This window comes from Marmota marmota, unplaced genomic scaffold, assembly GCF_001458135.2.
Source record: "Marmota marmota marmota unplaced genomic scaffold, marMar, whole genome shotgun sequence".
Lineage (NCBI taxonomy): Eukaryota > Metazoa > Chordata > Mammalia > Rodentia > Sciuridae > Marmota > Marmota marmota.
Genome location: NW_026000102.1, coordinates 7,528,616 through 7,544,769, shown reverse-complemented (window position 1 = coordinate 7,544,769; position 16,154 = coordinate 7,528,616). Strand labels below are relative to the sequence as shown.

At 59.2% G+C, this 16,154-nt stretch overlaps 1 protein-coding gene across 4 annotated transcripts; it reads right to left on the bottom strand.

Moving 5' to 3' along the window:
* Positions 1–2,721: 2,721 nt before the first annotated feature.
* Pank4 (pantothenate kinase 4 (inactive)) lies at positions 2,722–15,846 on the bottom strand. Of its 4 annotated transcripts, none has more exons than XM_015501329.2 (18): positions 13,934–14,531; positions 12,439–12,653; positions 11,954–12,137; positions 11,559–11,651; positions 11,055–11,208; positions 10,688–10,869; positions 9,969–10,050; positions 9,650–9,750; positions 7,791–7,946; positions 6,874–6,986; positions 6,572–6,659; positions 5,770–5,921; positions 5,165–5,220; positions 4,943–4,992; positions 4,404–4,508; positions 3,872–3,972; positions 3,680–3,748; positions 2,722–3,129 (listed from the first exon to the last, which is right to left on the bottom strand). In XM_015501329.2, the coding sequence occupies exons 3-18, from the start codon at positions 12,116–12,118 to the stop codon at positions 2,916–2,918; spliced, it is 1,881 nt and encodes a 626-aa protein (XP_015356815.2). In that variant the 5' UTR covers positions 12,119–12,137; positions 12,439–12,653; positions 13,934–14,531; the 3' UTR covers positions 2,722–2,915. The 4 variants fall into 4 exon arrangements, with proteins under 4 accessions (XP_015356815.2, XP_048639745.1, XP_048639746.1 ...); XM_048783788.1 differs by having other exon boundaries at positions 12,439–12,646; XM_048783789.1 differs by lacking the exon at positions 2,722–3,129 and adding an exon at positions 3,136–3,595 and having other exon boundaries at positions 13,934–15,843.
* Between the last annotated feature and the right edge of the window lie 308 nt (positions 15,847–16,154).

The window sequence follows — 16,154 nt, the reverse complement described above, 5'->3', positions numbered from 1 at the left end:
GGCGCGCTCGCCTGGCGTACCCAGCAGCGTGCCCCTGGGAAGAAGGGGCTGCAGCTGCCCGCCAGGGCCCCAGAAGATGGCCTTGAGCTGGCCCTGGCGGGCAGTTTTCTCACTTTGAGCGTGGAGGTTTACATTTCTAGAAGTCCATCTATACCACATTAAAGTGACCCGAGCCCCTTCCCACCATTCCAGCCAGCTTCCACCTGTGGGGGTGTGGTGTGCGTCTGCTCTGGCTCTCCAGCTGCTGTGCGCCTGTCCCTGGAGCGGCTCCACGTCTGTCCTGGGCCCCACCCTGACTGCACTCGCTGCTCTGTGCAACTGTCCTCTTCCCTGGATATCCAAAGACTCGCTGTAAACTCCCCACCACAACTCCCAATAAACGTGTCCACGCCAGTTCTGCGTGGGACCCACCTGCTTCCTGGTCTTTCTGGGCTGCTCCCGACACTGCCCCAGCCCAGTCCTTGAGGGGACAGGCCTTGCTCTGGGTGGGGGCCCTGGCCAAAGGCCCCAGCTGAGGAGGCTGTTGTGCCTCTGAGCCTCACAGTGTGTCCCTCCCCTGGAAAGCTGGGGTGCTGACCAGGCCATGGGACTGTGCTGGGGCCTGTCCTCCGCCTGCCCCCAGGGGAGATGGATGTGGGACAGGAGTCCCAGGGAAGCCAGGCCTCGGTGTCTGCTGTTCCTCGAGACTTCACAGCCTGCTGCTGGCCCAGGAAGACCACCTGGCCCCCAACAGGAAAAGCACTGTCTCTGGCTGGGACCCTTGGGAAAGTGGGCACTGGGCACAGTGGCTGCAGTTCAGCTGGAAACCTCTGAGGCGGGTATCTCTGCCCTGTGTCCCCTTGAGCAAGAGGCGTGGCCAGCCACAGGGGCTAGTGCCAACTTCTCCCCAGCTCAGCAAGGCCAGCCACACCCTGTTTCCTCCAGACCTCCCAGGCCTGGCCAGACCTTGACCTCCTTGACCCTGGGGGCATTTGCTTGTGGGAGCTGAGGTGCCTGGAGGGTGTCCTGTCTGCCTGGGGCCAGGGAGGAGCCTGGCTGAGGAACCTGAGCAGCTCTTCAGACGGAGGACAGGATAGGGCTGGTATGGACACTGCTGTGCCAGGCTGTTGACCAAGGTCTTACAGTGAGGGGTGGTGGCTACCCGCAGGGAACAGGGCAGGGGACTAAAGCCTTTCTGCTCAAGATGGGAAAAATCAGGAGGTCACTGGGCGGGGACTGTCGTTGGCATGCAGGACACTGGCTCAGGACAGCCCTTCCATGCAGAGGACACAGGCAGGCCCTGGGTAGAGGGTGTGCTGGAGTGTGTCCACAGCTTGTGCCCCTCAGCCTAAGGCCCTCCAGGCTGCTGTCCACTTCCCCACCTCCTCCTGAGAGCCCAGCCTGGGGAGGTAGGAGACCCGGGAGCCATCAGAAACCCCAGAGGAGCCAGTAGCCAGCTTGAGCCAGGCAATGGGGGCCTCCGCAGAGGACCATCTCCCCAGGTGGATGTGCTCCAGGACCCAGCAGGGCTAACAGGGCCAGACTGCCTGGGGTGCACACAGGAGTCAGAGGGCAGGAGGCCAGAGGCTGCCCTGTCAGAGCTGAGGCCTAGGGAGCGCTGACCTTCGATGGGGTCAGTAAGAGGCTCCAGGCAGCCTGGCCTGGTGACTTAAGACCCTCTGGGAGGAGCTGGGAGCAGGCAGGGCCTCTGCCCTGCGGAACCAACTTCAAGATGGGCCTGGATGTCACTCAGGCTGCGCAGTGACACTTGCTGCCCCCTGGTGGCCACCTGTGAGCAGCCAGGTCTGGAGCTGGACCACAATCACCTGCTCATAGGGCTGGGGCCAGGGTGGCGTCACTGAGCACTGGAGTCACACAGCAGGTCTGGTGGGGCCCATCCTGAGTCCCAGGGCAGAACACCATGGTGGGCACCTGGATGGCCACTGGACACCTGGGCAGCAGGCCCTAGCCCCAGGCAGGGAAAGGAGGTGGGGCCAGGCTCCAAGACACCTGGCCTGGACTGCTTGGGGTGTGCCCGGGCGTCTGCCCTCAGACCCCTCCACACAGCTCTGTCTGGGCTCTTCCTGGCCTGGGGTCCCACTGGAGCGTGAGGGGAGGCTGTGAGGGAGGCACAGTGGCAGTCACGGCCCATGGCAGCCGCTTGCCTTGTCCCTGGTGGGCCATTTCCCAACCTGGGGTCTGGCAGAGCTGGCAGTCGCTCAGGTGCAGGAGCAGCCCAGCCTGGGAGGCCAGAGCCCAGGGGCCTGCGCCCACCCCCACTGAGTTTCCCTGCTGTCCTGGGCACCTGCCTGCAGTAGACCGGGAGGGTCTCTGGCCACATCTGGGCGAGCCGTGCTGAGGGAGGAGGCCCGGCCTTCAGTGCTCCAGATGCCCTGGGCTCGAGGCCACAAAACCCAGAGGGTGCTCCGCTCTGCCCTGGCTCCCGCTGAGAGCCCTCAAGGGCCAGAGAGGCCACGGCCTCCTCCTTGCATGCTCTTGAGGCAGGAGGCTGCTCCACACCTCACACTGTCCACAGTCCCCAAGGGCAGTGGGGTGGGAGGGACAGTGAGTCTGCTCCCGGTGCCAGACAGGAAAAGCGGGGACCACTGGCGGAAGTCAGAAGCCGTGGGGAGCTCAAGTGTTCAGTGCCCAGCACCTCCCCGAGTGGAGGAGGGGGGTCAGCTGAGCCCACACCTCTTCCCGCCAGCCCGTGTGCCCAGGCGCGGCACCCCAGCAGGCGCATGCGGAGGTATTCATATATTTATATGTGTGTGTGTATATATATATAAAAGATTATTAACAGTTAAATACATTCCACTTGGAGCGTCTCGAGAGACACACGTGGCAGCGGCTGGCACAGCAGCACAGTGCGGACACTTGGTGGGCGCAGGTCCCTGCTGCACTGAGAGCCTCTCCAGAGGGGCCAGAGCTGGGCCTCACTCGGCTGGGACCTCGTACTTGAAGATGACGCTGAAGAGCCGGCCACCCAGGCGCTCGGCCAGCCAGGCGTTCTTGACCACAGCCAGCTTGAGGCTCTCGCAGCGCAACGCTGCGTGGTAGTTGGTGTGCACGGCACGGCCCATGCCCTCGATGACCACCAGATCCGCACCCCGCTCCCGAGCCAGCACGGCCAGTCCCTGGTCCAGACGGCTTCCGGGAGGAAGGCACAGCAAGATCAGGCCAGGGCCAGCCGAGGCCTGTGCTGACCACACCCAGGAGTCCCAGGCCTGCTTCCCGCAAAGGCAGCGCCTGGCGAGAGCACTGGGAACCCTGTCCCTACTGAGTGGGGTCTGCCCGGCCGCTGCCTCGCCCGCCAGTTGCTACTATTCCACTTGGACGCTGCTGCTGCCAGCCACCCTCCTGAGCTTGACCATGAAGACCTCAGTCCTTCCCACCCTTCATGCATCCTTCCTGGCTGCTCCCGGGGTGCCTCAGCTCCAGGGCCAGCAGGCACAGGAAGCACTGCACATGTCCAGCCAACCCACAGGGAATATGGGGCAGACCCTCAGCACCTGCCTGAAGTTGCTGAGGCCCAGAGACCAGCATGTTCCTGAGGTTGCCTCAACCTTGAGCCCACTGACCCCAAAAGGTTCCAGGCAAACATGGCTACCCAGGTCTGCAATTGGGGCAGGGGACAGGCAGTGCTGGCTTCTGCTGTCTTGCAGAGCCTGGCAGGGAGGGGGGGGGCCACTGGGGTTACCTGAGGTCGAGGCATGGGGAGCTGGAACCCGTCTGTACCAGCAGCAGCCGCTCCTCTTGGAGTGCAGAGCTGTGGGTCACCAGGAGGTCACTGCCCAGTGATGTGGCAGACAGGTACTCTCCTCTGTCTACCTCCCAAGACCCGCCAGACCCGCCCCTTGCCAGCTCAGGGCTGCAGCCGGCACCTACTTACTGGACAACAGGGTCCATGGCTGCAATGCGGTCGGCCACGATGAGGGACTCGCTGTAGGTCACATCGTTCAGGGCAGGGCCCGAGTTGCACGCCAGGATAACCTGTAGGGGCCCAGACTCTTTGGTGCCTTGGCCGGGGCCCAGCATGGAACCAGCCTGTGATCCTGTGATCACCCAGGTCTTCCCTGTCCCAGCGCCAAGAGGTCAGCTGCTGAGGAGCAGGGCCCCAGAGTGACCGCACCCGCTCCATGGCCTCTGGGAAGGAGCAGACGCCCAGCAGCAGAGCTGTGCTCCGAGTGCGCCCTCGACCCTCCCTGCCTCTGGGTCAGGGTGATGTCATATTTTTCCCCCATCCAGCACCACAGCTTTCCAGAGGACTGTGGGGCCATCCCTGGGTATGAACAGATGGATCCAAGGCCCTGGGTGGGGCCAATCCACCACAGGCCCAGGCCCTCCGGCCTCACTGCACCTACCCACAAGAGCGAGCGGAGAGGCCCAGGGAAGGGTCCCACCCACACGGCCTCCTCACTCACCTCTGTCCCTCTAAAGAGTAGCTCCCTGACAAAGGGGAAGACTCCCAAAATGATGTCTATTCCACTGTTATCTGCGAAAATTAAGGCACATTTATGAGGGGGCCCCTGCAAGACAAAACCAGGACGTTCAGTTGGGAACAGGCGCATCAGAGCCTTCGACACCACTGCACTCATGCCCCCTAGGGCGGGGCCCGGGGCTGGTCCCAGCACATGGCAGGTGCTGGGACAGGCAACCCCAGGGGCCCCGCTTCTTCCAGCACAGCAGGCCCAGAGGACTTCTGTATTAAGGCCAGCTGACCTGAAAAGTGGTGGCTGCAGGTCAGGCAGGGAGTGGGGACATTTGACATGAGGTTCTTGGCTGCGGGACTGTGAGCTCTAAGAGGCAGGGCTGCGTGCACCGCCTGCGTCCTGGGCTAGCCAGGGCAACTCCACACCCACCTTCCAGGGCCCCATGTCCCCTCTGACTACCCACCTGGGTCCCACCTGAGGCCCCAGGCTGGCTGTCCCCAAGGGCAGAGGCAGAAGGAAACTGCACATACCTTTAATCTCTGAAGCCACTTGTTGAAGGAGTCCACGAGCCAGGGTCGCTCTGTGTGGAGAGAGGGGAACATGCTATCAGGAGGAAGCCGGGGAGACGCTGGCCAAGGCTCCTCCAGGGACCGCTTCCCCACTCCTGAGCCCAGACACAGCAACCACTGAGGGATGCGCCCAGGCTGACGCTGACTGCTGCACCCAGGACAAGAGCACCTGGGATGTCCTACCTTGTAACTTCCTCTTTGCCTCTTCAAACCCAAACTGGGGATCAGACTCAAGGACACTAGATGGAGAAGAAAGAGAAGAAAAGAAGTTAGGAAAATGGAACCAAGAACTTGGGTCCACGCTGTTTAAGGAGCTCGCCCAGATGAAGCATCTCCAGCGCGAGCAGGCCAGCTGCCCCTGACCCTCAGCAGCACTTGCCAGAGCCTCGGCCACCAGCCCCAGGAAGCAGCTTCTGAAATGACTAAGGTGACCACCACAGAACAGCTCCCTGTGAAGCCAACCCAGGTGGAGCCCCAGGAGCAGAGGCACGCCTTCACAGAGGGGCAAAGACCTTCTGTGCTCCAGAGGGAAACGGCGCCGAGCCCCGCTACAGCAGTCACAAGACTTTGTACTCTGACCACCGAATGCATCAACCTCAAATTTCAAACAGAGGCCCCCAGGTCCCCAGGGCACATGCAGGTAGGGAGGGCGCAGCCTGAGCCCCAGGCAGCACCCTGCCCCTGTATGGAAGTAGGGCTGGGGTGGGGCCCCTAGGGCAGCAGGTAAATGGATCTGAGCCACTTCAAGACTGAAAAGGAAGAGGCCAGGCCAGGGTGGGGACACCTACTCAGACACAGCCTTGGCCCCCCAGTCGAAGACGTTCCCTGCCAGCAGGCCCTTCGCCAGGGCCAGCTGCCTCTCCTCCCAGCCCAGCGAGTCCAGGGCGCGCACCACACCCTGGAAGTACTTCAGCGCGATGCCATTTTCTTTCTGCTTCACCTGTGGAGAGATGAGACCCAGGCTGAGCATGGACATGCTCCACGGCCAGAGGCTGCACGCCGACTCAGCAGGGCGGCTGAGCAAGGAGGCCCGCTGAGGAAACCCGGGCACTGGCCAGCCAGAGCCCGCTGAGGGATGAAGCTCTGAGCTTCCACACTCAGGCACGTGTCAGGGCCATGCACATGTCCCCGCAAGCCTGGGGCCCAAGAACACTTGGCCTGAAACCCTTGACACGGTGGTGCAGGGCGAGTGGGGGAGGAGACACACCTCCTGGCCAGGGAGTCCAAGAATTGCTGGCATGCCACAGCGTGGCCCCACACGCAAGGAAGCAAAACTGGCACGACGAAGCCAGTTCTGCAGCCTCGGGAGCTGGGAGAGGAGAGGCCAGCGAGGGAGTGCGGGAGGGGGCAAGGGCAGGGCCCACTCCCACACCCTCCCGAGGGTAAGTTCCAGGGGCAAGTGCTCCCTCAGAAGGGAGGGCTCACCCAGCCCCACGCACCTGCTCCCTCTCCCTTCGCACCTGCCCACAGCCCGTCTGGGTCAGCCCTGGAGTCACCCAGCTCTGTGGGTGTCCGCAGAGCTTGCTGGCAGGTCTGCTGAGGCCGGCAGGCAGGATGCTGCCTCAGCTCCCAGGCCCTAGGGGGGCTCACCTTGGAGTAGGGGTCTGGGAAGCTGAACTCGTTCAAGCAATGCTCCCGTGTGTCCAGCAAGCTACGCACCGTCAGAGTCCCGTAAGCACTAGGGACAAAAGCAGGTAGAGCACAGCTGACCACGACAGTCTCATAAGGTCTAGGAAGCTCAGCAAGACCCAAGCTCAGGCCACAAGGAGTGGCCCCAGGAGACCACGTCGTCTGGGCCGCCTGGGCTACCAGGCCAGTGGGGACCCATGCACGCAGCGGTGTGGCCGTTTTCCCAGAGGTGTCGTGGTCACCGCCAGATGATGGCCACTTACAAGGGCTGGTGGCGAAGTGCCTGCAGCTTGCTCCAGTATTTCTGCCGGAACTTCTCGGCCCTCTCAGCAGCATCTGCAGACTCAGGCTGGCTGGCCACAGCGCGCTTCACCACCTACCAGGCATGTGGCTGGAGAGGTGCCTGCCTGACCCGCCGGCAGGCCCCTCCGCAGGCAACCCCCTGGGGCCCATCCGCCCTCCCACTGCAAGACCACGGCATCAGCAGCGACAGTGGCAGTGTCCACCTGCGCGTTCCCCTCCCCAGCCCTCAGGGACCGACTGCCAGACCCGTGGCCCAAATCCACAGCCTCAGCTTGGAGCTGCTCAGGGTCTGGGGCTGGTCCCTCGTGCAGGGCACAGCTGTCGTTCTGAGGCTCTGTGGAGGGGTGGGCACTCCCTGTGCAGCCCCTAGGGCCCAGGTGGAGGAGTCGAGCGTCTGAACTGGGTGCTTGGTCCCCACTGCCAAGAAAAGAGGCTCCTGGTGGGCCTCCGAAAAGTGGAAAAGGCACAAGCACCCCCTGCCCCGGGCGACTGTGAGCACAGGGCCAAGGGGCAGCAAGACAGGCCACCAAGCGAAGCCCAGAGCCATGTGCAGCCCCACATGACAGAAGCAGGGACACCTGTCAAGCTGCTTGCTCTCTGGAGATATCACGGCCAGTGACAGCAAGGGGCCACAGGGGCCACCTCGCCACCAGGCACTCGTGACCCCCCATGCAAGCAAGGAGTGGGTTTGCCTGAGGAACAAGTCGCCCTTCCCACGTGCAGCTGAGCAGGTCGGGCAGACAGAGCACTTCTGGGAAACACTGCCCACCCTCCTCCACCTCCTGGGCACCAGGACCTCGAGGCTGGAGCCAGCTGAGGCCTAGGCCCACACGGGCCGCCACTGCCAGGGGCCTCTGGTCGTATCTCGTGCGCTCACCCCATCCAGGGCCTCCTCAAAGCAGGTGAGCCAGTACTTGCGGGCCAGGGCGTCATCAGTGAGGTCCACTGTGTCAGGCACATAGGAGGAGGGGTCCAGGAGGAGGGGGAGGTTGACCAGGGGCCTCTCCAGCCGGTCCATCTCCAACAGGTCAAACTGGAGCACAGCAGAGAGGGTGGGATGTCAGGGAAGGGGTCAGAAAGACCACACGTGCTGCCTTGAGCTGCGCTTTCTCGGAGGAGCAGACAGATCGGCTTCTGCACCATCTCTGGGCCCCCTGCCCCTCCCCAAGCCGCCCAGCCACCTGGACAGACTCCTTAGACTCATCCCCAGGCTTGGCAGTGTGGTAGGTCTACCCTAGAAGATTTCAAGTCTGCTCCCTTCCCACACCTCCTTCCCTGGCCACACTGGGAAGCACAGTGCCCTGGAATGACCACCTGGCCACCAGCTCTCCTGAGGTCATGCTGGGCAGAGGTGAAGCAGCTGCCTATAGCAGACAAGGTGCCCGACACTGCTGTGTGACACAGCAGCTTTGTCCAAAGGACCATCCTGGGTACACGGTGTGGCCTGATGGTGACCTCCATACCCAACCTTGCGATGGCACACATCACCTGCTGGGAGCCAGGCCTGTTTCTGCTGGAGGCAAAGTGGCCCCTAACAGGGCAGAGCAGCAGTCATATTCCAAGCAGGGAAGCCTGGGCAGTGGGCTTCACAAGAAGTACTTCGGAAACACAGACATGTGCCGTGTGACAGGGTTCAGCAGGAAAGAGTGAGATGTTTGGAAAACATGAAATGGAGATGCAGGGACCACCCACACCGACCTCCACACTCAGCATCACCATGCCTCTGTGACCTGCTGTGCGTGCCCTGCAGTCCAGGGCTCCACCTGCCTTCCTGGAAGAGGGTGCAGGCCCTGATCTGCTTCTGGGAATGAAAACCCAAGCACCTGTGTGTGCCAAAGGCTGGGCAGCACCAGTGCTGCCTGAGGCTGCTTGCCGTCTGCTTTGTGCTGCTGCAGAGCCATGGGGCAGGAACTGGGGCAGCTCGTGTTCAAGCCGCAGTCCTGGCCCGTATCAGGCCAAGGGAAGGACTAGCATGGCGCAGGGCAGGGGAGCTCTCTCCTGTGAAGGCACGCTATGGCCAGGCACCAGGAAAGACCCAGGCGCACCCCTGGAGGAAGCCATCTCTGCAGCCAGCCAGTGGCTCTCCATCAAAAGCACCTCAGATGCCCTGCAGCAGGCTATTCAGAGGTGTGTGTCTGACTAGCTGCCTTCACTTTTCCAACCTGTCTTTACCACTCAGCCCAGGGTCCCAAGAGTTGTGAGTTAAAAAAGTAACACACCAATTGGGACACTGTCAGCCTGACTCCCAGGAAATGCCGGTTCCTGCCCCAACAGCCACTAGCTGGCACAGGCCCCACAGGGTTCGGCAGGAAAGAGTGGCAGTCCCAGGCACGGTCATACCAGGCTCAGCCCCGTGGGCACTTGAGGGATGGGAAAGCAGACTCTGTAACCCACAGGAAAGCACCAGCAGGGAGCAAAGGCCAAAGGAGCTGCCCAGGAGCGGGGCAGTTCCCGAGACCCTGACCTACCTCGGGCCTGCGGCAGACCTGCTCCACTGCCTTGGGGAAAGGACTTGCCTCCCTGGCCTCAGCGTGCCCTGCACACAGGGGCTGGACATGGCTCCCTGCTCACACTGGCAGTCTCAGAAATCAGCCCAAGGTCCTCCTCTTCCCTCGGGTCAACCCTGTGTGCTGTTGGCTAAGCTCAGTCTGTCATGACAGGCCACAGCAACAGGGGTTTCTCTCTGGGACATCAGAGTGGCCAGCACATGCTGCCCAGGCAGGCCCTGCTACTCACGGTGCCGCTCCTCGTTCGCTGTGTAGGGCACAGCTCGGGGGAGGTGCTCATCAGCCCAGAGCTGCCCGCATAGTTCTCTCCCCAGCTGTACTGGTTAGGATCTGCAAAAGCGAGACGCCGGGTGTGCGTTAGCCTTGCCCTTGATTCAGAAGGAAAGAATGGGGAGGAACAAGGTAAATCACGTGCCTACTGGTCTAAAAGCACCCACTCCTGAGGCTTCCCAAGGCCTCTCCCTGTCCTGCCCAGGCCACCCTGACCTGGAGCACAGGCCACCGGCACAGGCCTGGGGCTGCCTGCGGAGCATGGGGAAGTTACTTACTGTCTTGCTCGGCTCCTTTCAGAAACGCACCAATGGCACCCAGGTAGCCTTCGTGCCTCAGGAATAGCGCCTGGACTTCTCCCTGCCATGGCCCAAGCCCCCATGTGGCCAGTCAGTGTCCAGAGTCAGTACTGCTTTAAGCCACTGCACCTGTGGCCCGACCTCTGAAAAGCTGACCAGCCAATGGTCTGCCTATGTGAGCGGCAGGGGTGTCTGAGCCGCCTAAGGAAAACTAACAACCGCTCAGCTGGTCTGGCCTGGAAATCAGCCTCACCAGGGGTGACAGGTGGGTGCCCTCAACAGGTCCTTGCACCACCCAACCCCAGTGTGCCACCCTGTGGCCACTGGGCAGTCCCCACAAGTGCTGTGAGCCTTTGAGCCAGTGCAAAGTCTGCTGGAGCGAGGGCCATCCCTTCACTGCCTACCACTGGTGAGATGCTCACACTCGACCTGCAAGACACTCCGAGAGACAGGGGCAGGACGCAGCAGAGGCCGGGCTGCTGGGCACCAGGCTCCTTGGTGGCTCATCTCCTGAGGAACCCAGCTACCAGGGGCACCAGTGCAGCCTAACCCTGCTCCTCCACATGGTGCCCCTACTATCTGTGCAGCTTCTGCTCAGCACAGTGCCATTTTTGGAGACCCTAGGGATGGGTTAAGACTGATAGGGACAAACCCGGTCCAGGGCAGTGGTCCAGGGAGGGGAAATGAGTCACAGTCACCTTGGAGAAGAAGTTAATACTGTAGGTGATGGTGCGCATGGTCACAGGGTGGCCTCGAATGAAGAAGCCCCCAAAGTACACCCTGTCCAGACAGTGGAGCCTTGCATATAGACAGGCTAGCTGCCCAATGTCATTGCTGATCATGTGCAGCAAGCTCTTGGCCATGTCTTCTTTGGAGAACTCTAAAAGGGGGACAAAGGCAGGATGCTCCTCAGTCACTGAGCCCAGGGTGTGACGGGAGCCCCACTGGGTGTGGGAGGCACGGTGTGGGGTAAGCAGCAGGGAGTTCTGGAGGGTGAACTCAAGCTGGACATGACCCAGGTCACAGGTGCCTCCCCCATGACAGGGCCAGAGGTCTGACCAGTACCTCTGTCAGCAGTGGCCGACTTCCCGAAGCTGCTTGCAATGAGGTTGCCACTTAGCCCCAGGGTCTGGTGGGCCCCTCCGTAGATGTCCTGTACCAGCATGTCCACGTTGGCATGTTGGCCCTTGGAGGCCAAGTGCAATAGCTCATCAAACTTCTGCAGAGGCAGAGCAGAGTAGTGAGGTCCCCGTAGCTGTGGGATGCTTGCCACCCCAGAAACCAAGTTCCTAGAGCAGGCAAGTCAGGTCAAGCACTGAGAGCCCTCCCTCAGCACATGGGCCCGGAAGGGTTGGGGGAGAGGCAACCTGGGTGCCGTGGACCACTAGCTGAGGGTGCTTTGGCAGCCCCAAGCTTTCAGAATGCAAACGGCTCAGGCACAGGGTCCCAGGACCTCGTAACAGTCAGAGCAAAGGCCTGGAAGGAGCAACCTGGCCACAGCCTTCCCAAGATGGGCTGGGAAGCGGAAGTATCCATAGATCCAGTAGTGCCCTCTATAGTCCTGAATACCTTTGTTTTGGTGAGGAGAGCCCCAAGCCCCCAGAAGGTGCCGCCTCCAATGGAGCTCCCACCGATCCACTCGAACCTGTCCTCCGTCTCCACCTGGAGCAGAACCAGGGCAGTGCGTCAGCAAGCAGACCCTCACCATGCAGGCCCTGAGCACTGTGGTCAGGGCTGTGCCTGCCCCTCCTGGAGAGCTGCCACAGGGACCACGCTCTCGACGGCAAAGTCTAGGTGGCACTGATGTTGGCAGCGGGGGCTCGACTATTCCACCCGCAGGGCCTGGAGCTGGTGGCCTCATTGTGGCACATCAGGTCTGCCACACACCCAGTGCTGCCTGTCACCATGCATTTCCCAAAAAGCCACTGCTGCACTGCCCACTGGTCTGCTCTGGGGAGTCTCACCTTCACAATGGAGACTCCAGAGCCAATGTTGACCAGGAGATAGGGGAAAATGTTGGGGTGGTTTGTCTGAAATCGGAACTCAGGGTCGGAATCTTTCTGATACATGAAGGCCTCTTGTGGGATGTTCTTCAGCACAAAGTTGCACCCCTTTATCAAGCAGGTCATCACGTCCTCCTTGTCTACTCTGAAAAGGAAAGAGCCCAGTCATCTGGGGCAGTGCCAGTCCCAGAGGGACACCTGTGATCCTTGGTCAAGGATCCACAGTGCATCTGCCGGACAACGGAGCAGAGCAGCCACCATGCTCAGGAGGTCCCCCTGGTGCGCTGTGCTCTGGCTTCCCACCCTCCGGGCAGACTTGCTTTTGGCAGCAGCCACAGCCAGGCAGTGCCACACACAACACCAGCTGTGCCCTACGCCAGGCCCCTTCAGCTGGGCCACACCACAGAAGTCACTGTGGTGCATGTCCCTGCCTGGGCCCCACTTACTTCAGCCGCAGCTTCTCCTCGATGAGGTCTTTGAACTTGTATGCCCCACCCCCGGTCGCCTGGATGACCTTCGTCTCTGTGTTGACCAGGTGGTCTTTGATGAAGTCCAGGCAGGCTTCAATGTAGGTGTTCTCAAACTTGACGAAATGCAGACGAGCCGTGATCTCTTCCTGGACCGAGATCTCGTAGGGTGGCTCGTGGTCCTGCTCTGCATCCTGCAGATAAGTCACAATCTGCATGGGGTACAGCACAAGCCCCCCCTGGTCCCTGAGCATCCCAGCCCCAGCGGTGCTGAGATGGAGGTAATGTAAAGTGGAAGATGCTTGATGTCAACAAGGGGCCCAAGACCTTCCAGCTGCCCAGCCACGAAGGATGCTCCCTAAGGGGCAGGGCAAGTAATGCTGCCAAGGTGTGAGGATGGCCTTAGGCCTGAGCCTAAGCAACTCCATTTTTAAAACTCCAGTTGAAACCTGCAGTCTCACCAGGCACACCCAGAGCCCTCCATGTGGCCTCAGACAAGTCACTTTCCCTCATCCTGATAAACAGAGTGAAGCCCCTGGCAGGCTGCCCTCGCCTGATAAGAGGAAAGGGCGAGAAGATCAGGGTGGAGACCACCAGACCAGATGTTTCTCACCGCAGTAAATGATGTCACTGAGAAATCTGGTGGTAGCTGATAAGGACTGAAAGGGGGGGGGGGTCAAAAGTCCCCAAATTTAGTATAACTAATAGAGCTGATGAGCAGGGATTCAGCCAGCTGAAACAAGGATGCACTCGGGCTGGAGAGCCTGCTGAAGACCTGACATCCCATCACTTGTCATCCTTCCTTATCCTCTGTATGGTCCTCACCACTCTCAAACTCTACCACCTCATCTGGACCTTGGTGAGAGCCGCAACTTCTCCCTACGACCCTCTCCTCAACCAGCCGTCCACTCCATGCCAGAAGCCTGCCTTAGTTCCAGACCTGATCACCACAGTCTGAGTGAGTGTACATCTGCTGGACATAAAGCCTAAGGCTTAAGACTTTTGAACTTAGCACGCAGAGGGAATGTCTGTCATTAGCCTGTCGTGATTAAGTGTGTTTGCAGTGCTTAGAATTAATCTAGAATTGTATGCTGTGAATTGATTATGTCTACTGCAGTGCCTAGCATTAAAAACTGTCATTTTCTTGATTAAGAATTTATAGAGTGAAATTGTATTGAGTAATTTGAGTGAATACAGCATTGAAAGGGGCAGAAGAGCGTGGACATTCTTTATTTCTCCCCTCAACTGCATACATCAAATTTTGCCCCCTCGAAACACAAGGTCAGGAGGAGAAACTGAGCAAGGAGTGGGGGGGTGGGGACACAGACACCTGCAACTTGCAGGACAGCTGAGGTGCCTCTGCGAGCAGCAAAGGGTTAACCAACAAGCAGCAACAGCACCAAGCCAGGACCTCAGCAAGCAGCCACCCCGCCCCATGGTGCCACCTGAGCCCAGGCAGCCATGGCAGGCTCACCTTTCCCGAGTGGTCAAAGGACCTCACTTTGGCCACCTTGTGCTGCACGGTTGAATAGTAGGCCAGCTTGGTCAAGGATCCACCTGCAAGGGGCAGAGTCACAAACTAAGCAATACTCAGAGCCAGGCAGAGGGAACCTGGGGGTCCGACCTCCCATGAGGTCTCCTGGCATTCTGACACTTCAGTGAACAGCCTCCTCCTGGGACTGGGGTCTTGGCAAGGCATTTGGTGCTACAAGAACTTAAAATCTCTATGTATACAGAACAGGGAAGGGGGAAAAGAACTACCAGGATGCTGGGGGACAGTCCCTCCCTGTGGGACTGTCCCCCAGTATCCTGACCCCTTCTGTTTCCTCTTGGATGGGGAGTAGGAAGCCAAGGCCTCACCTTGATGGCTTCTCAGGACTGGGCATTGGGTGGAGGTGGGACTGTGTTTTGTAGAAACCAGCCTGCCTGCCCTCCCAGTGCCCTACAGTTGATATGAGTTAAAACTAACACCAAAAGCAGGATCCGCAATCTGGGAGTTTGTAGGAACTTTTGATGAGTTTCTTAAAATATATTTCATCCCCTTTGCATCATCTGTTTTCTCTCTCTTTTTAAATTGGTTTTTAGTTGTTGGTGGACTTTTATTTTATTTATTTATATGTGGTGCTGAGAATTGAACCCAGTGCCTCACACATGCTAGGCAAGCACTCTACCACTGAGCCACAGCCCAGCCCCATCTGTCTCTTAAAAACAGTTTATTCAGAGGCGAGAATCAGGCCAGTGTTCTAGTGAGACTCTCTGAGGCCCAGACCAAAACTGGGGGTTGGGGGAGGGGTCAGGAGGCTCAGGACCTTGGGCCAGTGGAGATTAGGCTCATGCACCTGCACTAAAGCAGGCATGGGCTTGTCTGTGGCAAGGCACAGGACTGGGGCAGGCAACTTGCAGCAGACCGCCTGTGGTGAGCTCAGAGGCCGTGGCTTGGTTTTGTTAAAAGGAGAAATGTGGCTTGCAGAGACTTTCGTGTTTCCAAATCTGTGTGCTGACTTGAGTGTCCTCCTGTGATCCATTAGTATTTTCTCAAAACAGCCCTTTGACAGTGACTTTAGTTTTCTTTCTCTCCTGGTGAGGGCTTTTGCCTCATTGCTGTCAAGGTGCCATAATGCAGTAAAGGTCACTTTGTAGCTGGTCTGGTCTTTTCATTTCTGCTCTGGTTGCTCACGGGCCTTCAGATCTGTAACATAACCTGGAGAGTTCTTTTCTGCCTGTAAGGGCAGCTGGGCTCATCCTTTTTTTTTTTAATTTATTTTTTAGTTTTCGGTGGACACAACATCTTTATGTTATTTTTATATGGTGCTGAGGATCGAACCCAGCGCCCTGTGCATGCCAGGCGAGCGCGCTACCCTTGAGCCACATCCCCAGCCCTGGGCTCATCCTTAACAGTGCCTTCCCTGGCTTCGTGGCTTCCCCTGAAGTGCGTCTTGGTGGACAGAGGCCTCTTCTGTTTCCCAGTTTCCTGGTGTTGAGCTCAGCGTCTAGTTGCATGTAGCATTTAGGAGAATTTGGAGACTTACAGAGACTGACCTGTGGAGTCTGACTTCCTTCGGTGACTTCAGGGGCTTGGGGTGGCTCCACCAGAGCTAGGAGCTGCTTTCTGGCCCTGATCCCTACCTGTTGGTGAATTCTACCTACTGTCTGCATGCACCTGAGAAAATGTTCTGGTAGTGCCAGGCCCGCTTGTTAGGACGAATGGTCAAGTGTGAGTTTCTTTAAGCAAAAGACTTCTGGATGTGTCAGCCTACATCTTTGGGTCACTATCAAAATCAGAGTTTAAAATTAAAATTTCCTAAACACCTAGTGATAGCCAAGTGCACCCAGAGGCAGACATCTCCCTTTCTGCTTTAGGGTTTCATGCTGGGAGGAAATTCTTGTACTCAGATTGGCTAAGGACCTGAGAGGAACAGAAGTACTAAAAAAAAAGATGTTCCAGGGGCTGGGGTTGTGGCTCAGTGGTACAGAGTGGTAGAGTGCTTCCCGGCATGTGTGGGGCATTCCATCCATTCTCAGGGTCCCTTGGAATCAGAACCCAGGTGAGGTTTCCTGCACACTGTGAGTACCAGCATGAAGCTGGGCTGGCTGGACACAGAGACGTTTGCTCACTGGGGCTCTCGAGTCCAGCGCAGCAAAGCCTGACAACTGGGAAGGAGCGTCCCAAAGGTTCAGTCACCCATGACCTCTTC

Coding starts and splice junctions, on each gene's coding strand:
- Pank4 (XM_015501329.2), bottom strand. CDS start 12,118: ATGACCTGCTTGATAAAGGGGTGCAACTTTGTGCTGAAGAACATCCCA. Junction 7,947..9,649: donor AGCGAACGAGGAGCGGCACC/GTGAGTAGCAGG, acceptor GCTGTGCTCCAG/TTTGACCTGTTGGAGATGGA. Junction 5,922..6,571: donor TCCCAGACCCCTACTCCAAG/GTGAGCCCCCCT, acceptor ATCTCTCCACAG/GTGAAGCAGAAAGAAAATGG.